Consider the following 27,697-nt stretch of genomic DNA (forward strand, 5'->3'; position numbering starts at 1 on the left):
TCCTTTAGTTTTACCACCTTTAGTTCTTTAATCATGTCCTTTAGTTCTTAGACCATATTTATGATGGCCACTTTGAAACCTTTTTCTTTTAAATCCAGTATCTTACTCTACATAGGTAGTTTCTATTACCTGCCTTTTTCCCCAGTGTACAGGCCATACTTTCCTGTTTCTTTGCATGCCTCATAATTATCTGTTGAAGAGTGGACATCTTAGGTAACCTATTGTAGCAATTCTGGATACTAGCCAACCCAATCTCAGACTATTTTCCTACTTTCTTTGCTTAGTGACCAGCTAGACTATTTTAGTGGCATCTATTTCCCACCCCACATCCCAGAGCCTCTGACTGCATCTCAGTTTTTCTCCTCAGGAGCACAGCCTAGGTTATGCCCTCAGTCACCCTGGATGACAGTGGTTTGAAAGTGTTGCAAAGCTCTTTGTTGTTTTCCCTGACCACATCCAGCTGTTAAGCTCCACTAATGATCAGCTGATTGTTCTACTGTTTTAAATGCTGCCCTAGACATAAACTGCTTCACAGGTTAATCCAATCAAATTTGGGCTCCTTTGAAGGGATAGTTCCTGAAGTTAGTGTTTGTGATACTTTTACCAGCCAGACTATATTTTTGGCATATATCTCCAATAAATCTACTGATTTACCACAGTTGCCTTTCTCCATCACTTCCACTGTTTTTGAGAGCACCCTTAGGCTTGAACTTCACATCCTTACAAATGAAGTCAGTTCCTGTGGGGAGGAATGTGGAGCTCTCTGTTCTATGGCCTGCTTCTCCAGTGGCTCTGCCGTTTGGGGTGAGGACAACGCTGTATCTCCCCAACTTTGGGAGCTGAGCGTTTGGTGGGAGGGGAATCAGCAATACCAGGTGTTCTGGGCTTGCCTCTCAGTGTAGACTCCCCACTCTACAGGTGAAGCCCACTAAGAGTTGTTGCCTGCCTCCATCCCTCACACCCACAGCTCACCTCATAAATCTATCTTGTGCCCAGCACTGCCATGAGGCAGAAGTTCTCCAACATTGTGTCTCTGTGGAAGCCTCTGGGGAGGGCTTAGGAATTGCCAACTCCTCTAGTGAAGTCACTGCCACATCCGCGCAGCACACAGAACTTCACGGACCTGAAGCTGGCTGGAAACTCTGCTCTCTCCTTACAGAGACTGGGGGAGCTCAGACATAATTGCTGGAGAGGGCATGAAGGCACAAGGCCTGGGCTGACTTCCACTGCTAGATGAGTCCTATACTCACTCACCCATCCTCTACAATCATGCAACCCAGACCCCTTGTAACTAGTTGTACTCATATGACTGGGACCTGGCTCGAGGGACAGGAGCAGAAGTGGTGTGCTTTCTGGAGGCAGACACAGTGGTGGGGATTAGAGCAGGTGTCCTGTAACATCTTCAACCCTGTGGCTCCCTTCATGAAATACACATGGCATGTCTTGGTCTGTTTGCATGGTTATAAAGTAACACCTGAGGCTGAGTAATTTATAAAGAAAAGAGGTTTATTTGGCTCACAGTTCTGCAGGCTGTACAAGCAGCATGGTGCCAGCATTTGCTTCTGGTGGGGGCTTCAGGGAGCTTCCACTCATGACGGAAGGCAAAGGGCAGCAGCATCACATAGCAAGAGAAGGAGGAAGAAGGGAGGGAGGTGCCACCAGGCTCTTTTTAACAAACAGTTCTCACAGAAACTAATCAAGTGAGAACTCACTTGTTACCACAAAGATGGCACCAGGCTATTCATGAAGGATCCATCCCGATAACAGGAACATCTCCCACCAGGCCCCACCTTCAACACTGGGGATCAAATTTCCATATAAGATTAGAAAGGGACAAACATCCAAACTGTATCATGGCAGAAGGAGCCTGGCTCTGCCAGACAGTTGAGCTGTTTCATTAGCCCTGATTTCCCTTCTCAACTAGTATGTGTGCAAGCACTGAACTGCTATCTTGTGTACACAACTCCAGGGTCCCTCTGTTATTGGCGCTGGGTAGGGTATGGTGGGAATCCTCCAGGCCCTGGCCATGAGGTGCTCCGTATTTATCGCCTCTGTCCGGGTCATGGTGGGCAGGTGGGTCTGCCTCCCCTTCTGGACCAGGTGAACCTTAACAATAGGTGCATGTTTTACTCATTCCAAGTCCCCCAGGGGCCTGGCCCATGACTGGCACTGAGGAGTTGGGGGCAATGGCAGAACTGCCTGGACCTGAAGCAGGCTGGAACCTCTGTTCTCTCCTTACTGCCTGTCTCAGTCAGTTTGGATTGCGATAACAAAATACCACAGGCTAGGTGTCTTAAACAACATAAATTAATTTTTCACAGATCTGGGGACTGAAAGTCCAATATCAAAGGCACTGGCAGTCTGGTGTCAGCTGAAGGCTTTCTCATTTGCAGATGGCAATTTTCTATTTTATTTCCTTTTTTTTTTTTTTTTAGCAATAAGGTCTTATCATGCCTAGGCTGGTCTCGAACTCCTGGACTCAAGCAATCCTAATGCCCTGGCCTTCCAGTGCTGGGATTACAGGCGTGAGCCACTGCACCCAGCTTGAAGATGGCAGTTTTCTTGTATGCTCACACAGCACAAAGTGACCTCGCTCTAGTTCCTTCCTTTTCTTATAAGGACTCGATCTCATCGGCGAGCCCCACTCTCACGATCTCACCTAAGCCTAGTCACCTCCCAAAGGCCCCACCTCCTAATACCACCCTCCTGGGGGTCAGGGTTTCAACATATAAACTTTGGTGGGGGACACAAACATGCAGTCCTTAACACCATCGTCATGGAGATGGAGGCCACAGACCTACCAACACCCATAACCACAAGGGCACTGGTGGGGACAGAGGGGTCTTACCCAGCACTGCCATGTGGCAGAAGTTCTCCAACATTATGTCTCTGTAGAGGCCTCCAGGCAGCACTTAGGAATTGCCAACTCCTCTGGTGAGGTCACTACCACATCCTCAAGGCCCACAGTCTCCTGAAACAACAGAACTTTGCTGCTTCATGGAGGAGCGTCAGTATGTCCACACCATAGGGGTGTAGTCACTTCCCTCTGCCAGGGAGAATGGTGGAGGAAGAATGGATTCCTAGTGTATTTTTTCTCTTCAGAACTGACAGCCCATCAAGGTACAATGAAATAGAAAAAAGGCTGGCCAGGTGCCAAGTCCCAGCTCAAGCCTGGCAGCTCCTCCCACTGAGCCTCATGGTCACCCCAGAGGACAGGCCCTCCTTTCACACACATCAGAAATAGGGAACCCAAGACCTCAAGAGAGGAAATGGGCCCAGGGACATGCCTTGGCTTGGGGTGGCTTAAGACCAGGGCAAGACGCCTGACCCCAGAGCAGACCATGCTGACACTGGGCAACACATTCCCTGCTCTGAACCTCAGTTCCTTTGGCTACTAAGGAGGCCCAACGATCCTCGCCTGTGTGGGACGGGGCTACCTGTGGACATAGAGGGCCTTTGAGCACCTCGCAGCTCGCTTCCCAGCCAGCCTGGGTGTGGAAATGGCCGTGCTGACAGGCTCTCTGCGATAGGGCCCAGCCATGGCCAGTGGGCCTCCCACAATCTGCCCCTGGGTGCAGGGCCTTGAGCAGGGAGGCCATCACGCTGCCTAAGAGACCAGGACCCAGCAGGGGCCATACCCAGATTCAGAGGCTCAGGACCACCATGGAACTGAAAGGAGGTTCAAGGCCTCAAACAAGAGTGGCCCCTAAAACAGTTGGTAAAGGAGTGTTTTCACCTCTGTTTACAGTTGAGTGCACTGCTCAAGGTCATGCAGCTGGTGAATGGCAGGGAGTGAGCAGTGGAGAACGTGAGGCTGGTCATTAGGAGCAGGTAGCCCTGGGTCTCCCTCTGCCCTCAGTAACTTCACACCTGCCCCTCCCTGGGCCCTGGTCTCATCCCTAAACAGGAGTGACCCCACCTCATTTCATGTCATCATCACTGCCCTGCAAGGGAAACAACAGATGTGCAAGGTCTGAGGGTCCATGTGTGGAAGCGGAGGCCAGAGCTGACACCACATGGGCAAAGGAGTGGGCGTGTGGGGCTGGGAGCTGGGGCTCATGTGGGAGGCTGGTGGCTGCCATGGCTGCAGCTCCTGGCCCTGCGGACAGCCAGGCCTGGGGTCTACAGGAGCTGGGCAGGGAAGAGGACAAACAAGGTCTCACAGGTCCATTCTCCCCAGCCTCCCAGTAGGCAGCTGAGTCCAACGCAGTGCCCGAGAGCTCACCCCTTGTCAAGGAGAGTCCTCGAACCCAGAGGGGGCTGGGTAAGCAGCAGAAGTGCAGAAGCCCTGCCCAGGCCCTGCCTCCCAGGCCACCACCCACCCCTCACAGCTGCCACACCCACCAGCCCATGACTGTCCACATCCTGACCCCTACCTACCTCATGACCTCCCCGACCCTGATCTCCACACCTGATCCCAAAGCACATTTTGTTATTTTTTTTTTTTTTAGAGATTAGGTCTCTCACTCTGTCACCCAGGCTGGAGTGCAGAGGCCATAACTCACTGCAGCCTCAAACTCCTGGGCTTGGGGATCCTCCCACCTCGGCCTCCTGGGTAGCTGGGGTTACAGGCACATGCCACCACACCTGGCTCATTTTCTTTTACTTTCTGTAGAGATGGGGTCTCCCTATGTTGCCCAGGCTGGTTTCAAACTCCTGAACTAAAGTGATCCTCCTGCCGTGGCCTTCCAGAGTACTGGGATTTCAGGTGGGAGCCACCACACCCGGCCCCCCAATAAGCACATTTATGTGGGGCGTGAGGTGAGGTCCCTGAGGTGCAGTGTGGACGGGTCTTGATTTGTCCCAAGTTGTCGCTGCCTTGTGCCACAGCCTCCCAAGAATGGATGCAGTCTACACCTTCTGCAAACCCCTGCCTCAAACCGTGTCCCTCCAGAAGCACATCCAGCCACTGGGACCCTGAACCTCCTCCAAATGGACTTTAACTGGGGACAACTGATGACAGTCCTCCAACCCCAGCGAGCTGGGGAAGCCGTGGGCAGGGGCTGCGACTTCCTTTCTTCCAATCAACCCACCACTAGCAATCAATCACTTGGCCCACTGGATAAGAACAGTGGCCTGCGACGTCAGGGGCGGCCCAAGTGCTCTCCATCGCATGCTCAGCCATGGCTGAGCACGAATGAAGTGTATGGAAGTCACGCACAGACAGGCCCAGGGCAAGGTCTGCTCTAGACCCTCCTATGCAGGAGACAGACAACTTCCAGGACAGCGTGCCTGGGGTGCCCGCAGAAGGCCAGGCTGGCACAGGCAGGACAGGTGTTCTGTAAACCAACCCCAACATACAAGGGGCTGAAAGACCACCTACCCATCCTAACCCCTGAATTCACCATGCCACCCTGAAAGTATGGCCTCTCCTGGGCATCCCGAGGGATGGGAGCTCCCAGAGTGGAGGCTGCCTGTCCCGAGTGAGGACAAAGGAGCGCCCTCAGGCCTGAGCACTCAGGGGTGCCACCCCAAAGATGAAGGCAGTGGTGGAAAGAGGTTCTATTAGCAGGCTGGAAGCAGCCACAGAGGTCCCAAACCATATGATGCAGCACCTGCTGCCCCACTAGCCACTGGAGAACTGAGGCTGCAACTTGCAGGGGCACTGTGAGAAGACAGGGAGTGGTTCCAGCCTGGTGCTCACAGATAAAACGCGGAGGCATTTAAACAGGACCAGAGACTTTCTCGCTCTGCTCTGGCAAGCTCCAGGGCTTCCCAGGGGCCTCAGCAGCCCCAGAAACAGAGTGAAGAGACACAGCCTCACAGAGCTGTGCTGTGGTGTCTGGTACAGCGGGGCTCCACCTGAGAGGGCTTGGGGAAAAAGATTCTGAGGCTAAAACATTCAACCACTTGAGCTTCTGAGACTGGTCAGGAAGTGAAAACAAAGTGCTCGGAGGACACGGCAGTCTCCATAAAGCGTTCTGGGGGACAGGACGGAGGCAAGAGGTATGCGCCAGGCAGCTGGGCCCAGCAGCTCAGAGATGAGTACGCTCTGGGCTCCCTAAAAACCTCACTCCAGCAGCGAGCCCAGGTGAGGAGGGGCTGCAGGAGGAGCAGGGCCCGAGTCCCCTGGGTGGCACAAGGGATTCCAGCCACATGGGCTGCACCTAGAGTCAGGCTCCAGGCCTTGCTGCAGTTGGTCTGGAAGAGGGGCACCCTGAGGACACAGCCACTCACTGGGGATAAGCGCCTACCCATCAGCCCAGCACAGTCAGCACAAGAGCAGGTCAAGAACGGGAAGAGCTCAGGTCCTGAAGAGCTACAGTCTGACAGGGACAAGCCATGTCCAGAGGACTCAGGAGAGCCAGCCAGGAGCTCGGCCAGCTGGCCTGCCCATGCCCTCCCCAGCTCCACCCACCCAGGATGTCCTGCTGTTTCAGAGCCCTCGGGACATGTTCTAACCTCCTGTGTTGCCTCAAGCAGCTGCAATCCAGCAGTCTCAGTTAAGAGGCTCTGCTAGGAGTGACGCGTGAGCCCAGAAATGGCACAAAGTACACGGATGTGCAGTTGTTCCCCAGACAATGAAGCAAACAGTGCGGGTGACACCACAAAGACAATGGGACACAAATAGGAACTGGGACTGTCGTTCAGCACCGAGATCTTTAAAAACTATTTGGCTTTTATAATCTTCACACATGCATTCAAAGCAAGAAACACACACTTCCAGGACATAGATAGGGCTCTGTCAGCAATGACTTTTGCCCCTGTATCTACAGAGATGTGAAAGTACGAGAAACCACAGCGAGCCAAATCCTCTCCCTCATGAGAACAGAGGTTTCAGTGGAATCAACAGCAGACGCTGGAATGCAAACTACGTGCTGACTCGGCCAAATGATATGAATTTAAGAGAGGAAAAGAATTCAAGGGCAAAGCACTGAAAATAACATAGCAAGAAAAACCTATTTAGGCCGAGTGCTGTGGCTCACACCTGTAATCCCAGCACTTTAGAAGGATGAGGAAGGAGGATCGCTTGAGGCCAAGAGTTCAAGACCAGCCTGGGCAACACAGTGAGACCCTGTCTCTACAAAAAAAATAAAAAGGTAGGCGTGATGGTGCGCGCCTCTAGTCCCAGCTACTCAGGAGGCTGGGGCGGGAGGATCACTCAAGCCAGGGAGGTCGAGGCTGCAGTGAGATAGGATCACACCACTTCACTCCAGCCTGGTCAACAGAGTGAGACCCTGCCTCAAGAAAAGAAAAGGACAATGCACTTATTTTATGCTCGCTGAAAGACGAGGCTAATCACTGTGGACACAGGGCGTTCTGGAATCTCAGCTGCAGGCAGTGAGTGTTGCCCGTGAAATGGAGATGCCGCAAAGCAACTACAGACATGGAGAAAATAACCACATCCTCTTACAACCGCCTCTGTGAAAACTGACCAGGACAGACAACTCCTCCCCAAAAGTATTACTAACATGCTAACAGCTGGGGATAAGAGCACACATACTGCTAGAAATCTAAGCAGCCTGTTTTACTGTTTTCAGTGACTTACGTGCAAACCTAAGACTAATCTCTGAATGTCTGATCAAAACGTATTCATGTAAAGGCCGTAAGTATGAAATTCTGGGCAACATGGTACATTGGACTCTGAGCCAAAATGCCAAAATACCACACAGGGTCCGTGTCCTCTATCCGGGTGATGAGCAGGGCCTGGTCAGCCACTCCTACTTTCTTCCCAGAAAGGAACTCTACCAAGTCAACTCTCCGTGGGGCCCCCCAACATCTTGGGGCCAGAGCCCATGGGACAGGATCTGCGGGTAACAGAGGATGGTTCCAGAGTCATTCTGCTGAATGAGGCCACAACTGAAGTGAGACGTGCGGCCTGTTCAGCCGCTAGCAGGCCAAGAACTGAGTCCCAGCTCTCGGGCCATCGGACCTCAGGCAACCGTGCTCGGGGTCCACCCAACACGGGGATGGCCGCCAGCCCAGCAGATAGAGCCTTCTGAGACGAAGCCTGTCCAGGGGCGGTGGGCATGGCCTCCTGTCGGCCTGGAGGGCAACTTCTCTCCACGTGGACAGACTGACATCTCCACCCTCTGATACTGCAATGATCAGCCAGCGAACATGAGGCCAGATCAGCTCAGCCTGGCCCCCATTCCAGCCAGGGTGCGGCTCTGGCTTGTTCTAGGCTAGGGTGGACCCTTCCAAAACATTTCCTCACTTTCGGATGACACGGCAAGTGATAAAATAAAACCTGTATTGACAGGAACCTCGGGCACAGACCGTCCTGGGCACCCGAGCCACACCCGTGGGCGACCCACTCCTGGAAGGGCTCTTGAGTGTCTGCACATGCCCTCCTGCCTCAGGTGGGGTCGGGGCACAGGACCATGCCACTCCAGGGTGTGGGGAGAAACAGGGCCAGTGGCCAGGGCAGGGCAGAGAAGCCATCAGTTGTCACCTGCTGTGGATGAGCAGGGCAAGGGAGACTGAGCTGTGGCCCCACAGCCACCAGGGCCCTCCTGGAGGGCTTCAACCTTGACCACAGCCCCGAGGGCACCACGCCGCCTCCTCACCTGCTGCTGGCTCCGGAACACGGCACGCAGCGCCCGCAGCTGCCCCACTTCCTGCGTACTGAAGCATGGCTGCCGCTCTGCAAAGCACAGGACTGCGTCAAAGGCCACGGCCGCCTGCTCCCAGGCCACCTCCTCGCCCTCACCAGGATCTCCTCCGCCGTCCTGGTCAGCTTTCGGAGTCTTTTCTGAACTCCACACAACCTCTGCTGGCGACGTGGCAGTAGGGGGCCGTCCCCCTTCTGCCTCCTTTCCCGCTACCCCCCAGCTGGCAGCCTGGCGCTGGCGAAGCTGTCCCGGGCAGGAGGAGCCTTCCTTCACAAGCTCCAGGATGTGTGCAAAGGACTTGTTGTGGGGCTTCACTGGGAAGCACTCTGCCTCCACCTCCTCCTCAGAGGAGGAGCCTTCGGCAAACGCAACCGACGGCCACAGCTTCCTCCAGGCCCGCCTGAAGACGTGGCTAGGGACTGCGTTCCAGGCACAGGCCACACTGAATATGGCATCGTTCATGTTGTAGCGGGCGTGGGGGCCCTGCAGGGGGGCTGGAGGGTTAATGAAGTTCCTCATGAAATCTCTCCGAATGCCCTGCTCCATGGGCTGCACCAATGAGGCCACGCTGGCAGGCAGGAAGATGGTGAAAACGTTACTGGACACCAGCTCGGCCTCCTGCGCGTGAGCCCGGGAGCTGTCCAGCAAGAGAACGGCTTTGCTGTCTTCCGGCAAACCTATGGTTCTGAAGTGCTCTCTCACCGAGGGCACAAAGATATGATGGAACCAATCGGAAAAAATCTCCTTGTCCACCCAGGCGTTCCCCTGGGCCTTATAGGCGACGGGCAGGTGCTGGATGCCTTTGAAAGCCCTGGGACCGCTGCACTTCCCGATGGCCAAGGGCTTGAGCCTGTGGGAGCCCGTGGCGTTGGCACACATCAGCACGGTCAGCCGGTCCTTGCCCTGCTTGGGGCCAGGCACAGCCCCGCCTTCCGGAGTGGGATTTGGCAGGCACCGCCAGAAAAGGCTGGTCTCGTCAGCGTTGTAAACCTGCTCGGCAGACAGCCCGTGCTCAGCAGCCAAGCTCCTGAAAAACGCACAGAACTGCTCCGCGGCCTGGTGGTCGGCTGACTGCTTTTCACTGGACGCATCTAGCTTTTTAATGCCGTGTCTGGCCTTAAAGCGCCAAAGCCACCCTCCGGAGAACACGCAGGGCTCAGTGAGCTGCATCTGCTCGTAGAAGTCCTTGGCCTTCTCGATGAGCATGGGGCCTGACACGGGGACGCCCTCGGAGCGCTTCCCCAGGAACCACTCGTACAGGACGCGGTCCAGGTGCTCCAGCTTGGGCGTGTGCAGCGTGCGCCGCTGCTCCAGCGCCTTGTTGGAGTCCGAGCTGGCAAAGAACCGGAGCAGCTGCGCCTTGTGGGCCCTGATGTCGTAGAGGGTGGACATGCCCACATTGTACTCCTGCATCAGTGCCTTCCGGCTCTCACCCTTCTCCAGGCGCGTGCAGATGTCAATCTTCTCCTTCAGTGTCAGCACCACCCTCTTCCGCTTCTCCCCTCTGCTCTTCCCGGCAGCCGGCTTGGAGGCCATGGGGAGGGGTGGCTGGTCCTAGCACTTGCAGGACACACGCCTGGCCTGGGCTGCTGCCACTACTTCCCTCTCCTCCTGCTCCCCTTCTGGGGCTCCGTCTCTCCCTCTCCACTCTGCCTGCCTGCTCTGCTGATCCTGAGCACAGGCCCCAGTCCCTCTCGGGTTTCTCACTCCACACGCTGCACCTCCTGCCTCAGGTTCCCTGGTCTTCCAGGCTCCACACACCTAGGCCTTGTCTCCTGGCAGTGCAGTCAGCTGCCAATTCTCTCTGTGGAGGAGGTGACCCTGTCAGACTCCCCTCTGCTGCTCCACACAGCTGGAACTCTGGCCTTCTCTGTGGATACTATGGCAGCGGCTCCCCTCAAACTGACGAGGTTTGGGGTGGTAGAGGCTTTACCGCATAAGCAGCAGGTGCCTCTCCAGGGTCCACAATGGTATCTCCAGGCACAGCACTTCAGGGGCTGGAAAGCAGAGGGAAGAGAGAGGAAAGTGACGGGGCGCGCCCAGGACACACATGGCGTCCTCACGACTCTCCTCACCGGGACACTCCAGCTGAAACTCAAGGGCTGTTGACAGGACCCATGCAAGTGCTGGCATGCACCGTGGGGAGAGGGTGGCCCCGGGAGCAGCCCAGCCTGCCCAGCCCCTGCACGTGCTGCTCAGGCGGACTCTGCCCAACTCCCACCAAGCAAACTGAAGCCATTCGCTAGGGCTGGAAACGAGACGTGGCTCTCATAGGAGCAGCCCGGCCTTTCCTGGGGAAGCGCTCAGGCAGAAGCCATCAGAGGAAGCCATCAGAGGATGCTGGGCGGACCCAAGAACAAACCTCCCACCCGCCCAGACTAAGCTCCTTGCTGTAACTGCTCGCTGGGCTGCCTGAGCTTCTCAAATCCCTTATTCCTCCCTGAGGAGCAGAGGCAGGGGTGGAGGGATGCAGGGAGGAGAAACTCCTCACTACCCTCCCCGCCAAAGATCTTACAAACCCCATCTGGAGCAGGTCTCTAAACTCCTCTCTCCGACACAGAGCCCCAAACTGCCTCTAGAAAATAAGGCATTAGAAGTTTCTCTAGAACAGCAGGCCTCAAGCTCCTCCAAGGGCTAGGAGGTGCTGCCAGTTTCTCAATCACCCTCTGACCTCCCTGACTCCACACACTCAGATGCGTCTACGAGGAGCCGCAGCAGACAGACAGCTGTGACCATTCCAGGCCTCTTCCAGAGGGGACCCCTCAAGCTCAGCTCAGGGTACCCTGCCCCAGGCAGCCACACTGAGCCGCTGGTATCTGAAACCCCAGGCTCTAGTGCTGCCCGCCCACCTGGCTCCACACCCACGGCAGGGCCGCAGAGCCTGCCAGACATGGACGGACACAGAGACACAGACACATACACACACACACACACACACACACACACACACACAGCCACCCAACCTCACTCACACATACACGCTCAGAGGACACAGGAACAAGCTAGCCCAGAGCAGGAACTTCTTTAGCATTTGCTAATTTGGGAGGCTCTATGAACAAATGACTAATTTACACCAGAAGCAAATGCCAGGACACCTGATAGCCCCCTGGGAGCAAGGGTTCTTCCTGGGCCAGCTGTGCACCCTACGAAAAGCTTGCTTTTAAGTTTCATACACACCTTTGACCAATAGGAAGAAAAATGACATAGAAATGTCACAGCTCTAACCAAACACATCTTTCTGTTGGAGTTTTGAACTAACTTCTCACCCTTCTCCTATATAAAGACAATGTGGGTCATTCTCATCCCTTCTAGGTGGACAATTCCACCCTCTCATAACAACTCTGCGAAACACCCCACAACCCTCCCTACACCCGAGCCGACTGGCAGGGCACAGAGGGCGCACCCCTGTGAGGCTAGGGCAGCCTATGGAGTCAGGGCCTGCAATGCACTTCACCCAGTTAAGACACTGCTGAGGGTGGTGAGGGCTGAAAAGCTGTTTGCCCCAACACCGGGCAGCTCAGCTGGCCGCCTCAGTGTGGCGTGCGTGCTATGGGCAGGGGTCTCCCTGCCCTCACTCCTCCGCAGGCCAGCAGTACTTGAGGATGGACTCCTGGAGTTCCCACCTCCCTCCCGCGTCCTTACCATAGCTGCTTCTGCCAACTCCATGCAGAGCGTGTGGCCAAAGGCCTACTTACATGTGGAGTGCAGAAACGCAGCCCTTTGAGGACAGAGCTCAAGGGAAATGAGGAGTGCAGTCAAATGCAGCAAAAGCTCCAAAGAAAAATTATAGGCTTGTTGGCTGCCACCTCTGGGTGAGTACTGTCCTCTTCCGGAGTCAGTTTCCTGGTCTGCAAAATGTGGGCTGGTCCCTTAAGGATCCTGCATTGTTCGCTGAGGGTGACGGTGTGACGTGTGTGCGGTCTGGCACAGCACAGTGAGCTATGTGCATCTCACCATGGGGAACAGGAGGGAAGGCAAGGCCACAAACCACCCTCCAGATTTTTAATATGAACCCGCTGTAGAAAAACTGGGGGAGACACGGAATCCCACAGTAGCTTATGAGGGACTAACTGGGGACTGGGATGCAGAGAAAAGCGTCCTGGAGGAGACTCAGCACCAGACACGGCTCCTCGTGGACACGTCTCCATGCCTGACATGCAGGTGTAGCAGGATGACACAAAGTGGCTGAACTTGTTTCATCAGGAATATCTGAATTTTATTTTTAAAGGAAGTTTTTGGTCTTGCAAGTGGGACAACAGTGTGTTCAGCCAGTTTGTGTCATCCTGCCACACCTGCACGTCAGGCATGGAGACGTGTCCACAAGGAGCCCGTGTCTGGTGCTGAGTCTCCTCCAGGACGCTTTTCCCGGCATCCCAGTCCCCAGTCAGCCCCTCACAAGCTGCTGTGGGATTCCCTGTCTCCCCGAAATTAGGGTGGTTTCTTGCCTTGCGACTGGAGAGGAAGCACTGATCACCGAGGCCACGTGAACACGGGATGAAACGTGCAATTCTCCTGTGCCCAAGGCACAGACAAGAAACGGGAGGCCTGAGGGGCCAGCGCTGGGGCTGACTCCGTCCTGTGTGAGGCTAAGAGGCCCTGAGAAACGCGGGGGGAAAGCGGGAAACAACCTTCGCAGGGGCATAGTGTGTGTGTGTGTGTGTGTGTGTGTGTGCGCGCGCGCGCGTGTGTTGGGGGGTATGGAGGATATGAAGGAGAAATACTCAAAAAACAAGTCGCATTCTGGAGCTGGGGGAAGAGGTGAGCTGGGGGTCAGAAGGAGAGTATGGGACAGAGAAGGAGGGGACAGAAAGCCTGGGGCCGTGCGCCCCGCAGAGAGCGCCCGAGAGCCGGCGCCGAGTTCCGCTAGGAGCCCTCCACGCTGGGGGATCCTGGCGCAGAGACAGCGCTGGGCTACTGGCGAGGCTCGCTTAAAAAGCGTCCGTACCCCAGGGTCCCCGTTTGTGGGTAGAAATTCAGTCTGGGACAAGAACAAGAACAAAAACAAAAATGGAGAAAAAAAAAGAAAAAAAAGTCTCGGTCTGGTTTTTTAAGGGCAAGCGGACCTCGTGACCAAGCCTCTCTGAAAGTGGAAGCGCAGGAAGGGTCCGGGCTGGGGCGTCAAGGCCAGGCCTGGCGGCAAGGGGTGGGTTCGGCTCGGGGGCCGCGCGCTCAGGCCGCGGGGGTCGCGCGGGAAGCACAGGGCTTCGGGTTCCGAGCGCGGCTCCCGGGAGGGGGCGCTGCCGCCCGCGGCTGGGTCCGGCCCCGCAGCCTCGCGACCAACCCCGCCCCGCCCCGCGCGCCCGCCTGCCCAGACTGCGGCTCCCGCCCGCGCCGCCCGCGCCCAGCAGGGACCGGAGAGCGCCCGCACCCACCCGGCCCGGCCCGGCCGCCCAGCGCCTCAGGCCAGGACCCTACTCACCCTGCTCACCCGGAGCAGCCGCCGCCGGCCGGAAGTGCCGGCCACTCGGTTCTCCTCCAGTCCGCGCCTCGTCGCCTTCCCCCAGCTACTTCCGGGACGCTCTAGACAGGCTGGAGGACTCAGCACTCGGTGGTGTCTGGGAGCCAGACGCAGGCTTTCAAAGAGCTGGGTGGCCACGGCGGGCGTGGGAGGAGAGGAGGCCTGGAGGAGAGGAGAGAGGCGAGGGGGGAGGAGAGGAGTGGGGGGGGGGTCCCAGGGTGGGGGGAGGCGTGGGAGGGGAGACGGCGCGGGCAGGGAGGGGAGAGGGGAAACGGGGCGAAGGCAGGGCGTGCGGCCTGGGCCCGGGGCTCCGCCCTGCTCTCTCCATCTGTAGAATGGGCGCAGGGCGTCACATTCCTTTCATGACAGTGAACCCTGCGCTGAAGGCGTTGGGGCTCCTGCAGTTTTGGGGCAGCCACAGGCGCCCAGGGTTTCGTGCCGCCCAGCCCAGGACAGTCTTCCCGGTGCAGTTTCTGATGCGGGGAGGGCAGTGCTGCCTTCCAGTCACCAGGACCAGTGCTCAGCCCGCCTGCTTGACCCCCTTACTTAGCTGGGGTCCAATCCATACCCAATTTAGATGATTCAGACGATGGGATTTGAAACTTTTGAACTGGGTGCGACTTAAGTGAGTATGGACCTGAGTTGGTGCTGTAATGAGTTGAGGCTGTGGAGGACCTTGAGATGGGTGCGTGGATTTTGCCCATGGGACCTATGCAAATTTTGGAAACTGGAGGGTGGACTGTGGTGGGCAGAATAATGGCCCTCCAAGGATGTCCACATCCTAACTTCCAGGTCTTGTGAATACATTACTTACATGGCAAAAGGGACTGCAAATGCAATGAAGTTAAGATTCTTTAGGTGCAGAGATTCTTATGTTTATCAGGGTGAGCCCGATGTGCAGTCGCCCCTGGGTATCCATAGAGGATTGGTTCCAGCACTTCTCAAGGATGCTAAAATCCTTGATGCTCAAACCCCTTACATAAAATGGCTTCGTATTTGCATATAACCTACACACATCTTCCCGTATACTTTAAGTCACTTCTAGATTACTTATAAGACCTAATACAATGTAAGCGCTATGTAGATAGCTGTTATACAGTATTGTTTAGGGAATAGTGACAAGAGAAAAATTTGTACGTGTTCAGTACAGACACAGGTTTTTTTCCGAATTGTTTGTATCCTCGGTTGGTTCCATCTGGATGCAGAGCCCACGGGTTCAGATAGGAGGGCAGGTGCCATATCAGGGGTTCTTGTGGGAGTTAGGAAGCCAAGTGAGAGGACAATGGGATGAAAGAGGAGAGAAAAGGAAATGTGACAACAGACACAGGGGTTGGAGTGATGTGCTTTGAAGATGGAGGAAGGGGCCACAAGCCAAGGACTATGAGCGGCTTCTAGTGGCTGGGAGAGACAAGGAAACAGGGCCTCTCCTGGAGCCAGCAGAAGGAATGCAGCCTGCTGACCCCTTGATCTTAGCCCATGACACTCATTGTGCCATTAGACTTCTGAACCCAGAGCTGTAAGATATAAATTTGTATTGTTTTGGATCACCACGTTTATGGTAATTTGTTAGGACAGCAATAATAAACAAATACAGATTTGGGTAGCTCACTCCTCCTTTTTCCTTTTTTGAGGCAGGGTCTCCCTCTGTTGTCCAGGCTGGAGTGCAGTGGTACATTCTCCTCACCGCAGCTTCAACCTCCTGGGCTCAAGGGATCCTCCTGCCTCAACCCCCAGAGTAGCTGGGACTACAAGCATGCACTGTCTCACCTATCTTTTTAATTTTTTGTGGAAACGAGGTCTAGCTGTGTTGCCTAGGCTGGTCTCGAGCTCGTGGACTCAAGCGATCCCAAAATGCTGGGATTCCAGGCACGAGCACGTGTGCCAGCTCACTCATCCTTAGGTCCGTTGTTACCTGGGCTCCCAGCACCCTCCCACCCTCTGGTTCTTCTCTTCCTCACCCTCCCTTGCTGGTTCCTTACTGACCAGGCCATTCTTTGGCTCTTTTTGTTCAACCAGTCCCCACTCCCTGGGTGATCTCCTCCAGTGTCATGCCGTTAAATACCATCCAACACTGGCAACGACCAAATTCATGTCTCCTGCCAGGGCCCCTCCCCCAGAAATCCAGCCTCCTATGTGCTAGCCAATGTCTCTGCTTAGCTTTGATCCTCCAGCCCAGCCTTGCTCCATCTGCATTGCCCCCACCTTCATGAATGGCAGCTCACCTTGCTATTCACTCAGGCTCAGCCTCAACAGTCTCCATCCCTCATATCCAGATCCTCTACCCTCAAAATCCAGCCAGTGTTTGGCCTCTTCTCACTCCCTCCAACTGCCCTCCCCCATCCACACCTCTGTGGTCTTGCCTCCTCCCCAGTCTCTGTTTCTGCCCTTACCCCCATACAGCTATCAACTGCTGCATCAAAAACCACCCAAAACTTAGTAGCTTGAAACCAGCTGTTTTTATTGCAGATGATTCTGTGGGGCAGGAATTTGGCCATGCTAGAGTCAGATGTGTTTTACAGAGGAGGAGGCTGAGTCACGGAGCATACCAGGCACATGGCAGGACTGGAACCCAAGGTCCCTGGACTGGGGCTCCCGTGGCAGGGTCTCCTGGGACAGCAAAGTCCTCCCTCCCCGGGAAGGCTGGCTCCATCCCTGGTGTGACTCTGCTGCTGAAGCAGCATCATTGTCTGGGGTAAATACCTGGGGTTCATTGTCTCACACCAAGAAGATTAAGGACATGGACTCATGTAGATGGGTTAAGGAGCAGAAAGTTTAATAGACAGAAGAAAGGAGAGAAGTGAGCAGCCCTCTCTTTCGAAAGAGGCGTCCAAAAGAGAAAAGCCAGCCTGCAGCAGACCCCAGCAGATTTTATAGGCAGGCTTGAGGAGGCGGTGTCTGATTTACAAAGGGCCCACAGATTGGTATGACCAAGGGTGATGTTTACATATGGCGTGGGGAAGGCTGGTCGCCCCACCCTAATCTTATTATGCAAATGGGCTTCTACTTGGCCAGCACCATCTTGTCTGCTCCTTGCTGTACACGTGGCTGGCAAAGAGAAGGGAAGATGGAGCTGCCATTTTGATCATGCCTAGTCTCAGGTAGCTTTTTCCCATTGGCACAACTGCTGGCATTCACCCGTGCAAGCTTCCAGCTTGCTTGTCTTATGTTTGCGGCTCGATTTTACAGGCTGCTCTTTGTTAGAAAAGAAAATGATTTGGAGCCTGCTTTTCATTAAAAGGAAAACCTTACTGAGGACTTCCTTACCCTCACTATCTGCCTAAATAATTTATTTTTAACTCCTATTTTTAAATGCCACCTCAGGGACATGGGATCACGTGGTCTCCCAGGACTTGGACGGTGCTGGTGGGCAGTGGGGATTGGCATGAAACTGGGGCCTGATCCCAAGATGCATGGGGCTCCTCCAGGTGCTCCTACGATTACTCACGGAACCTTGGGCCTCTTCTCGAGGACCAAGTCCATTCTGACACTGGGAGGGGTCAGAAAGAGAGGAAGAAAATACACTAGCGTGTAATCACCCAGTGGGTTCATTTTGACCCCTGGCAAGATAGAGCTGATTTAGCAAGACAGGGGAATTGCCATAGAGAAAGAGTTTAATTCATGCAGAGCCAGCTGAACGGGAGACCAGAGTTTTATTATCACTCAAATCAGCCTCTCAGAAAATTTGGACGCTAGGGTTTTTCAAGGAGAGTCTGGTGGGCCAGGGAATGGGTGCTGCTGGTTGGCTGGGGATGTGGAAAATGGTCCTCCTGTGCACTGAGTTTGCGTCCAGGTGGGGCCACAGGACCGGCTGTGGGGTTGGTGGGCCTCGCTAGAGCCATCCATCAGTCATTAGATGTGCAAAAACCTGAAACGACATCTCACAAGGCCAATCTTAGGATCACAATGGTGATGTTACTTGCAGGAGTAATTGGGGGAGTTGCAAATCTTGTGGTCCCTGGAATAACGGCTGGGAGTCGTTTCAGTCTAACCTCAGCAGAGCTCAGATCCCCCATCTTCCTAATGAATAACGGCTGGGAATCGTTTCAGTCTAACCTCAGCAGAGCTCAGATCCCCTCATCTTCCTAATGAATAACGGCTGGGAATCGTTTCAGTCTAACCTCAGCAGAGCTCAGACTCCCCTCATCTTCCTAATGAATAACGGCTGGGAATCGTTTCAGTCTAACCTCAGCAGAGCTCAGACTCCCCTCATCTTCCTAATGAATAACAGCTGGGAATCGTTTCAGTCTAACCTCAGCAGAGCGCAGATCCCCTCATCTTCCTCATGCAGTGGTGGCCTTTCGTTAGCTTTACAAAGATGGCTGAGTTTTGGAAAAGGGCTGTTATGCCCAGAAATGACTAAGGGCAGTTTGGAGATTAACTGGCTGTCGGTTAGATCAGATCTCCTTCACCATCACCATTTTCTCACTGTTAAAACTTTTACAAAGGCAGTTTCCAGTGTCTCCTGGGGGCTGGCCCTGAGGACTCCCTTCCCCCAGCCATGCCCCAAGTTCGCAGAGCAGAGCCCCCAGACCATGCCTGGGCCACTGCACCAGCCTCCTTCTGCACTGGCTTCCCCATCTCCACCCACAGTCAGAGTGGCCTTTGACAGGGCCAGTCACTCCCCCTGCCCAAATAAGCCTGTGCACTCTGAATACAGCTCAGGTCCTCGCTGGGCCACAAGGCCACGCCGGAGCTAACCCCTCACTGTCCTCTCCGAAGCCCATGGGTCGTCCCCCGTGCCTGCTATTCCCTCTGCCTGGAGGTGGGCTTGTACCCGGCAGTGTCCTTTGCTCAGGTGCCGGAGGCCTCAGGTTGGGGCAGTCCCAGCCAGCCCTCCTTCTGGAGGTCTCTGGCTGACAGGCCTCTCACAGCAGGGGTGGCTGGGGGTGCTGGTGAGGCTGTGCCCAGCTGGAAGGGAAGGGTGTGCCTTGGGTCTCCTCCCCAGTCTGAGTTCACTCCAGGAAGGGGGAGTGGCAGGAGCAGAGGGTGCAGAGTGGTGGGGGTGGTTCTGAGGGTCATTGGAGGCCAAGGGGCCTGGCTGGTGGGGCAGGGGCTGGGGCAGTGCCCATCTCCACCTTAGTGCCCAGGCAGGAGGGGAGCTGATTTGGGGCAGGGCTCTGATGACACCTTTGTGAGAGCCAGGAAAAGGCACCTCCTCTGGGAACACAGGGCCCTGGGGGAGTTAGAGATGGGGAGGGCCTGTGGGCCCCAGCTGGGTGGGCTTGGGGGAAAACGCCTCTGAGGGGCTCCAAGCTGCGCAGCCCTCAGGACTTGGTGGCCCCAACACACCCACATTTACACACATGCTTTTGCTCACACAACACACAACCCGTGCACACACCCACACTCACTTGCATTTACACACATGCCACACACTCGCACATTTGATCCACATGCACAGACAAGCATCCTCTCTCACACTCTCACACACACTATGTGGCACACTCCCATGCCCACATAGTTGGCACATACAAACCCTCACAGTCACATATCACACACACACAGCTTGCAAGTCATGGCCTTAATTTCCAGAACCCAAATGGGGGCTTGGCACTGAGTGCCCCCAGCCACCCCATGTGCATCAGTGGGTTTTCCTCCTGATCTGCAAGGGCGTTTTTCCAAAGAAAAGATGCTACAAACTGACACCAGTGTGGCTTTGCAAGTGACATGCTATCTTTATTTTTTAAATTAATGCTGCATGAAATAAAAAAAATTACACACAGGGATGTGTTCCAGCATGGGACTGTGTGGGGCCCCAGAAGGTGGTGGTGGGACTCCCTGCAAGGTGAGTCGGCTCTCAGAAGCCCCAGGGCCTGGTCCGGCTGTCCTGGCCCCGGCCTCATGCCCTGCACTAGGTGGAAGACAGGATCTCCAGGGAACCCGGCTGCTTTGGGCCCATGGCAGTGGGGTGGGTGGGCAGAAGGCCAAGAGCAAACAGGAAAATCTGGAGTCCCTGGAGGCAACTGGCAGAGAAGAGGAAGGAGGCCAAGGGTGAGTCACACTGAAACCACACTAACTGTTGTTATTGCACATGATTCTGTGGGGCAGGAATTTGAGCATGCTAGAGTCAGATGTTTCACAGCAGAGGACGCTTAGTCACGGGGCATACCAGGCACATGGTGGGACTGGAACCCAGGGCCGCTGGATGGGGGTTCCCAAGGCAGGGTCTCCTGGGACAGGAAGGCTCGCTCCATCCCTGGTGTGACTGCTTACCCCCTCAGGGACATGGGATCACGTGGTCTCCCAGGACTTGGGTGGTGCTGGTGGGGAGTGGAGATTGGCATGGAACTGGGGTCGGAACTGGGGCCTGATCCCCAAGATGCATGGGGCTCCCCCAGGTGCTCCTACCATTACTCAGGGAACCTTGGGCCTCTTCTCAAAGACCAAGTCCATTCTGGCACTGGGGAGGGATCAGAAAGAGAGGAAGAGAAGGAAGAAAATACACTAGTGTGTGATCACCCAGGGGGTTCATTTTGACCCCTGGCAAGATACAGCCGATTTATCAAGACAAGGGAATAGCAATAGAGAAAGAGTTTAATTCACACAGAGCCAGCTGACCGGGAGACTGGAGTTTTATTATCACTCACATCAGCCTCTCAGCCCCTGTCCACCAGATGAGGATCTGCAGGAAGCCATGCCCCTTGTGGCAGAACTTCCCAGAAAGGAGAACTGCCAGAAGATCCAGGCTCAGTTTAGGCTCAGAGGCTGCATTCAGTGTATGGCCAAAGTGTGAATGACAGGGGACAGGGATTCGCCTGTGACCAGGGTCAAAAATCAGAGGGTGACCACAGTCAGGGTTCATTCTGTGACCAGGATCAGGGCTCAGCCAGTGGCCAGGGCCAGGGCTCAGGGTGTGACTAGTCTTAGGACTCAGGGTGGGGCCGTAACCAGGGCTCGTTAGGTAACCAGGATTAGAGTTCAGACTGACCACAGTGAGGGCTCAGTTTTGGGGTGAGGTCAGAACCCAACCTGTGGTCAGGGGTGGGGCTCTAGGAATGTCACAGCCATGGTCTTCCGTATAGGAGCCGTGACCACGGGGCCATCCTCAGACCAGCCACACCCTCAGTGCGCGGATGTTGGGGCTGCGGATTCTGTGGTGGGGATCCTGTGTGTTGCCCCCTCCTTGGCCTGCACCCACTAGAGGCCAGCAGCACCCCTGAGCTGGAATAAGCAGAGATGCCTCCAGACATCACCAAACATTCCCTGGGGGTGCAGAGTCACCCACGTGAGAACCACTGCCTTACAGCAATCACTGTGTATCAAATCAGATCAACAAACAGTTACACACCTATAAATATTTGAGGACGGAAAGTTCCAGGCTGGCACCTTGAACACAGAGACAGATAAGAAAACGTCTTGTGCGGGAGTGGCCAGAGCCCCGGCGAGCTGGGGCGGGGGCGGAGGGAGGATGGGACAGGGGCTGTCAGCCACACACGGAAGCAGTTCATGACTGTATGAGGCCCCTTGTCCTGAGCTTACAGGACATGGGCTGGAGGGCGTGTCCAGAGGGAAAGTTCTGGGTGGGCAGAGTGGGCAAGCAAGGAGTCTGGGGGAGGCTGCAGTCACCCTGCATGGCCTCCAGTAAGTTCCTGTCCCTCTTGGGCTCAGGCTCCTCACTTGCCAGAGAAGAGACAATTTCCATGGAAAAGAGCCCAACCCAGTGGGTTCCAGGGAGGCAGGCAGGAGAGACCTCAGAAGGACAGGGGCTGACCTGGAGCCCCGGGGGAAGCCCAAAGGCAGATTCCTGGTGCCACTGAGTCCCAGGGAGGTCGGGTCTCGCATCGTCCCTGCCCCCATCAGTAGTGTCACCTTGATCCCAGACTCAAGGTGAGACAGTGGGAAGCTGATGTCCCCTGAACACCCCAGAAACATCTACCAGCCTTCCTGGACGGTGCAGGCCTTCCTGGACGGTGCAGGCCTTCCTGGATGGTGCAGGCCTGCTGGGAGAGGGGCCGATTCCCCAAGACTTTTCCTGACTGCAACATCCTCACCACCCCCTAAAATGTGCCAGAGCCTTTTCAGGGGCAAAATCGAGGAGAGGAGGTAACAATGAAGGCCGGACAACCATCAGCGGGGACGAGAGAGCGTCAGGGGAGAAGGGGCCGGTCTCCCTCCAGACACACACTCAGCAGCAGGCAGGGCCACGGACCACAGTGGACCTACCAGCTTCCGGCAGGAACAACAGCATACCCAAGAGGGTTGCCAGGCAGAGTTATCTAACTCAGGGTCCATGTACAAAGGCAGGGGTCAGGTTGAAGGAGACAGCAGCGGCCACAAGTCCCCCTCAAAGCCAGCCAGCAGCAGGAAGCCACCAGCCCCTCGGGCTTGCAGGGATGAGGGGGAGAGCACAGTGACCAGAGGCTGGCCAGAACCCGGGGGACGGGAGAAGCCTGGCTGACGGGACCTGGGCCTTCTCTAGAGGGCCATAGCCACTGCCACCACCGCCCAGCTGGCTGGCAGGAGAGCCTAGGCCTGTACTAGAGGACCATAGCTACTGCCACCAACACTTAGCTGGCTGGCAGGAGAGCCTGGGCCTTCTCTAGAGGGCCACAGTCACTTCCACCACCGCCCAGCTGGCTGGCATGAGAGCTGGCCTGAACTTGCCTCTTCCACTCTCTCATCTCCTGCCTGTGGGAGCTGGACCAGCCTCTCAGGACATGGAGCAGGACGGAGAGGGGATCTGGGGCAGACAGAGGCCATACAGCCCTGGGCCTAGCCCCTGCCTCCTGCTACTGCAGAGGCTGCTAAAAGCTGCACTTCCCCGACTCGTTTGCAGCTAAAGTTCCAAGCTGAGGGGTCACTCAAGGTCCTGAGGGTAAAGCACCTAGCCCAGGGCTCAGCCCACACTGAATGCCCCATAAATGAAGGCCCGTCCAACAGGGTCTCCTCCCCAGGGAGGCTGTCCCCTGTGTCAACAAAGAGCCAAACTCTGTAAAATATTTGAAGACATTTATTCTGAGCCAAATATGAGGGATCATGACCTGTGACACAGCCCCCAGGAGACCCTGAGAACATGTGCCCAAGGTGGTCAGTGCACAGCTTGATGTTACCCATTTTAGGGAGACATGAGACATCAATCAAATATATTGAAGATATACATGGGTTTAGTCCAGAAAGGTGGGCAACTGGAACTGGGGGCTTCCAGGTTATAGGTGAATTTAAACATCTTCTGGTTGGCAATCGGTTGCAAGAGTTATCAATAGAAAGGAATGTCTGGGTTATACGGGGTTGTGGAGACCAGGGCTTTATCATCAGATGAAGCCTCCAGGTAGCAGGCTTCCGAGACAATAGATGGTAAATGTTTCTCATCAGACTGAAGGCCTGTGTTGATGTTAACGCTGGCTGTTCCAGAGTTCTGAAGGGAGGAGGGATAATGAGGCTATCCAACCCTTTGCTGTCATGGCCTGAACTAGTTTTTCAGGTTAACTTCAGAAAGCCCTTGCCAAGAGGAGGGTTCCACTCAGATGGCTGGGGGGCCTTAGAATGTTACTTTTGGTTTACACCGGAACAGCGCCTGCCCCTGTCCTTTGCAGCACCTGCTAATGATCTGTCAGTGACGCTGTGACCAAGGCTCATCACCCTGCCGGCCGTGGGCCCCAGAGGGCGGCACAGCTTCTATAGGAGCACGGGGCCCAGGGAGGAGCCCTCATCCTTGGCTGGAAGGCCGAGGCCTGGAGGAGTCTGGAGAAAGGGTCTCCCTTGTCTGGCCTTGCACTGTGAGGTGGGGGAGGTGGGAGAGGCATAATCTGGGTCTTGAGGACGTTTCAGCCCTCAGCCCGGGGTGGCTGAGATATGGCCCTGGGTAGGCTCTGTCCTCCAGAGGTGGAAAGAAGGACAAAGGGAGAGGGAGGTGCAGGTCGCTCAGGGAGGAGACTCGGACCTGCCCAGCCCCGGGGCCCTCACTGGCTCCAGGAAACCCGCTGGTGTTGACTGTGGGCAGTCCAGCCTCTCCCCATTTGAGGCCATATAAAGTGACCTGAGGCCCTCTCCACCACAGCCCACCAGTGACCATGAAGGCTGTGCTGCTTGCCCTGTTGATGGCAGGCTTGGCCCTGCAGCCAGGTGAGGCCTTGGCTGGCCCCCAGCAGGGAAGGGAGCAGGGGTGAGCCGGGGGGGGCCAGAGTAATACCTGCAGGGCACACGGAGAGGAGGGGGAGGAAGGAGGAAGGGAGAGGAAGGGGGTGAGGCTCTCGCCCTAGCCTCCGCTCCTCCAGGGCAGCTCTTGGCACGACCAGGCAGCGACCTGTTCCCTGCCGTCCCCTGTGACCGGGGCTTGCAGGGGCAGCACGGAGTCACTCTCCTTCACCACCGTGGGGCAGGGCCTGGCTCCTAGGGGGCAGGTAGACAGACTGACAGAGGGATGGGTAGAGATGCTGATGAGGAGCTGGGAGACATGGGACAGGAAGCCTCAGGCTAAGAAGTGCTTTTGGGGGCACAAGGGGGAGGTGCTGGGGGTGTCCTGCGAGGACCCGGGGGTCTACATCCGGCCCAGTCCCAGCACTGCAGCTTCCGAGGGTCCCAGGGAGCTGCTCTGCTTGAGGTGGGACCCTCCCGACCCAGGGTCCCGGGGTCAGTCACCCCCACAGCCGCAGCTTCCTCTTCTGAAACACACGGTCACAAAAGCAGCCACCGAGGGACTAAACAGGGCAACATTTCGGAGGCACCGAGGAGGGGGCCGTGAAGATGGGGAGGAGACATTGAGGGTGACAAGAGGGCGCCGAGGACTTCCTCAGGCCACCGCCATGGAGGCCCACCTGCCCGGGAGCCCCCATTCCTGGGGAGAGCTATGAGGCAGCCTCTGAGGCCCCTCCCGCTCCACCCCACAGGCACTGCCCTGCTGTGCTACTCCTGCAAAGCCCAGGTGAGCAACGAGGACTGCCTGCAGGTGGAGAACTGCACCCAGCTGGGGGAGCAGTGCTGGACCGCGCGCATCCGTGAGTGGGGGGACGACAGCCGCCAGGCCTAGGTCTCTGCCACTGAACTATTCATCTTTCTGGCCATCTGTCTGCATCTATGTGCTGTTTTCCTTCCACCTGTCCCCGACCCGTCCCGCACCTGCACCCCCAACAATCACCCAGCATCTGTCCTTCCAGCCATCCTCCTCCATCTGCCGCTCCTCCACCCGTCTGTCCCTCTCCATCCTCCATCTTCCACTCCTCCACCCGTCTGTCCCTCCCCATCCTCCATCTTCCACTCCTCCACCCGTCTGTCCCTCCCCATCCCTGAGCTCGCTCACTCACTCACCCCATTTCTGATGCTCAGCGGGTGGTCCACCTGCCTTGGACATCTGGATAGGGCTGAGACCAGGGCCGAGACCAGGCCCTCGCACTGCTTGCAATCCTGAGGCCAGCCCAGGGGGACTCTAGAGCATTAGGCAGGGTGGGGACAGGAGGAGGCCTGGGGCAGGTCAGGCGGGTGAGCACACAGGGCAGCCCCATCCCCGGATCCCGCTGCTCCCCAGGCGCAGTTGGCCTCCTGACCGTCATCAGCAAAGGCTGCAGCTTGAACTGCGTGGATGACTCACAGGACTACTACGTGGGCAAGAAGAACATCACGTGCTGTGACACCGACTTGTGCAACGCCAGCGGGGCCCATGCCCTGCAGCCGGCTGCCGCCATCCTTGCGCTGCTCCCTGCACTCGGCCTGCTGCTCTGGGGATCCGGCCAGCTATAGGCTCTGGGGGGCCCCGCTGCAGCCCACACTGGGTGTGGTGCCCCAGGCCTCTGTGCCACTCCTCACACACCCGGCCCAGTGGGAGCCTGTCCTGTTTCCTGAGGCACATCCTAACACAAATCTGACCATGTATGTCTGCACCCCTGTCCCCCACCCTGACCCTCCCATGGCCCTCTCCAGGACTCCCACCCGGCAGATCGGCTCTAGTGACACAGATCTGCCTGCAGATGGCCCCTCCAACCCTCTCTGCTGCTGTTTCCATGGCCCAGCATTCTCCACCCTTAACCCTGTGCTCAGGCACCTCTTCCCCCAGGAAGCCTTCCCTGCCCACCCCATCTATGACTTGAGCCAGGTCTGGTCCATGGTGTCCCCCGCACCCAGCAGGGGACAGGCACTCAGGAGGGCCCAGTAAAGGCTGAGATGAAGTGGACTGAGTAGAACTGGAGGACAGGAGTCGACGTGAGTTCCTGGGAGTCTCCAGAGATGGGGCCTGGAGGCCTGGAGGAAGAGGCCAGGCCTCACATTCGTGGGGCTCCCTGAATGGCAGCCTCAGCACAGCGTAGGCCCTTAATAAACACCTGTTGGATAAGCCAGAGAGACCCTCTGTCCTTGCACACCCCAGGCGGGCACCGGATCCAGGGCTGTGTCTGGACCAGGGCCCTGGTCACGTGGGCTGCAGCCTCTGCCCTGACGGGAGCAAAGCTTGGCCCCTCAAAGGAGGACGCCCCTGCAGAGGGTGGGAGGGCAGTTCCCAGGACTTGCACTTGCTGTGCTGCCTGGAGCATGTGGCCAGACCTCTCTGAGCCTTGCGACTCATCTATGACCCCTCCTTGCTGGGAGGATGGACCCAGAAAGTTCACAGGAAGGAGAGCGTTCCGGGGGGAGGGACTGCTACCATTCAAGCTCCTACCCATCCCCTTGGCCTGATGTGAGCACCCCCATTTTTCAAAATTTGTTTTAGAGCTGCACACCCACCATACAGCATTCAAACACTACAGCAGGGTCCCCGGTGACAGGTGGCCTCCCCCAACCCTGAACCCCAGCGCCTTCCCTCTCTGGGGTGCCCATTACACCTCCAGAGGCTTCTTTCTGGGAGAATCTGTGCCCCGTGAGCATCCCCAGGCCCCTGAGTGGGAGGACACCATCCACACTTGCCTTCTGCGCTCAGGGGAAGCCTTTTGCACACAGCCTGCTTCCCGCCCTAGGGCTAGGGGTGCAGCCTGTGACCTGGGTGGGGACCTGCTCAGGGTGAGGCCTCCAAGGGTGATAGGGGTGGGGCTCGGGGGGCGGTTTCAGAGAAGAGGAGACAGAGGCTCAGGAAAGGGAACGGGTCTGTTGCCCACATCCCATACCGAGCCAGGATTGGAACCCTGGCCTGGAGCTCTGGGGGTGGGTCATGGAGCAAACAGTGGGCAGAGCTGTGCTGGAAAGAGCGAGGCCTCCCGTCTGACATGTGACTTCACGGGGAGACCTCCCTCCTGAACACTGGGGGCCCAGGGTGGCATTGTTAGCAGGGTGCTGCTCCCCAGGCCAGCATCTGAGTGACCCTGGGCACTGGTCACACCCTCCCCGCCTCGCCTACACTCAGCCCAGCCTGCCCGGCTTCCATGGTGAGCTCTGGGCTTCAGCCTGCCCAATACCTACCCACCCTCCCAGGCCCAAGGCACACTCAGACCTGCCTTGGCCCAGGGCCTGAGTCCAGAGTTGAGGGCTAGGCCGTTGTTTTCTGCGAGGGCCCTGCAGACCTGGGAGCCCGCACAGAACTCTGCACCCCTCAGGACTCAGGTGCAGGAACTGGGGCCTGAGGCTTAGGCAGGTGCTTCTGGCCACACTGTGTCTCCTGAAGCTGCCGGCCCGGGCTTGCTGACCTGCTTTGGGGAGCATCAAGGACGCTGGGTGAGGGAGGCTGGTGCCCTGCCCGGCTCCATCCACTTAGCACACAGTTATCAAACCCTTGGTATGGTATGTTCCACTGCTGTTTCAGTTGCTCCTGGTCACCCTGGTGATAAAA

At 56.5% G+C, this 27,697-nt stretch overlaps 2 protein-coding genes across 6 annotated transcripts in view; one reads left to right on the forward strand and one right to left on the reverse strand.

Moving 5' to 3' along the window:
- The window catches only part of JRK (Jrk helix-turn-helix protein), a 28,107-nt gene extending 14,040 nt beyond the window's left edge, over positions 1–14,067 (reverse strand). For 2 of the 4 annotated variants that reach the window (XR_010159696.1, XM_016959970.4), the window contains exons 1-2: positions 13,975–14,049; positions 8,511–10,552 (exon numbers count right to left, since the gene is read on the reverse strand). Coding sequence is in view for 3 of the 4 variants with exons in the window: in XM_016959970.4 (XP_016815459.1) it covers positions 8,511–10,091 (1,581 nt within the window). In the remaining variant the exon portion in view is untranslated. Of the gene's footprint in view, positions 1–1,487; positions 10,553–13,974 lie in introns of those variants that run through there. The other 2 variants (XM_016959968.4, XM_016959967.4) reach the window with 2 other exon arrangements.
- A 5,843-nt stretch (positions 14,068–19,910) lies between these two features.
- PSCA (prostate stem cell antigen) lies at positions 19,911–26,279 on the forward strand. Of its 2 annotated transcripts, none has more exons than XM_009456079.3 (3): positions 19,911–20,004; positions 24,840–24,947; positions 25,475–26,279. In XM_009456079.3, exons 1-3 carry the CDS (start codon positions 19,911–19,913, stop codon positions 25,684–25,686), a joined length of 414 nt encoding a protein of 137 aa, XP_009454354.1. In that variant the 3' UTR covers positions 25,687–26,279. The 2 variants fall into 2 exon arrangements, with proteins under 2 accessions (XP_009454354.1, XP_528247.2); XM_528247.8 differs by lacking the exon at positions 19,911–20,004 and adding an exon at positions 22,804–24,075.
- Positions 26,280–27,697: the final 1,418 nt, after the last annotated feature.

The sequence above is a fragment of the Pan troglodytes genome, chromosome 7 (genome assembly GCF_028858775.2).
Source record: "Pan troglodytes isolate AG18354 chromosome 7, NHGRI_mPanTro3-v2.0_pri, whole genome shotgun sequence".
NCBI classification, from domain to species: Eukaryota; Metazoa; Chordata; class Mammalia; order Primates; family Hominidae; genus Pan; species Pan troglodytes.

Bases quoted from the DNA above. Each gene is read 5' to 3' on its own strand.
- PSCA (XM_009456079.3), top strand. From the start codon at position 19,911: ATGGCAGTGGGGTGGGTGGGCAGAAGGCCAAGAGCAAACAGGAAAATC. The intron at 20,005-24,839 runs GTGAGTCACACT...TCCACCCCACAG, and splicing joins GAAGAGGAAGGAGGCCAAGG to GCACTGCCCTGCTGTGCTAC. The intron at 24,948-25,474 runs GTGAGTGGGGGG...GCTGCTCCCCAG, and splicing joins GTGCTGGACCGCGCGCATCC to GCGCAGTTGGCCTCCTGACC.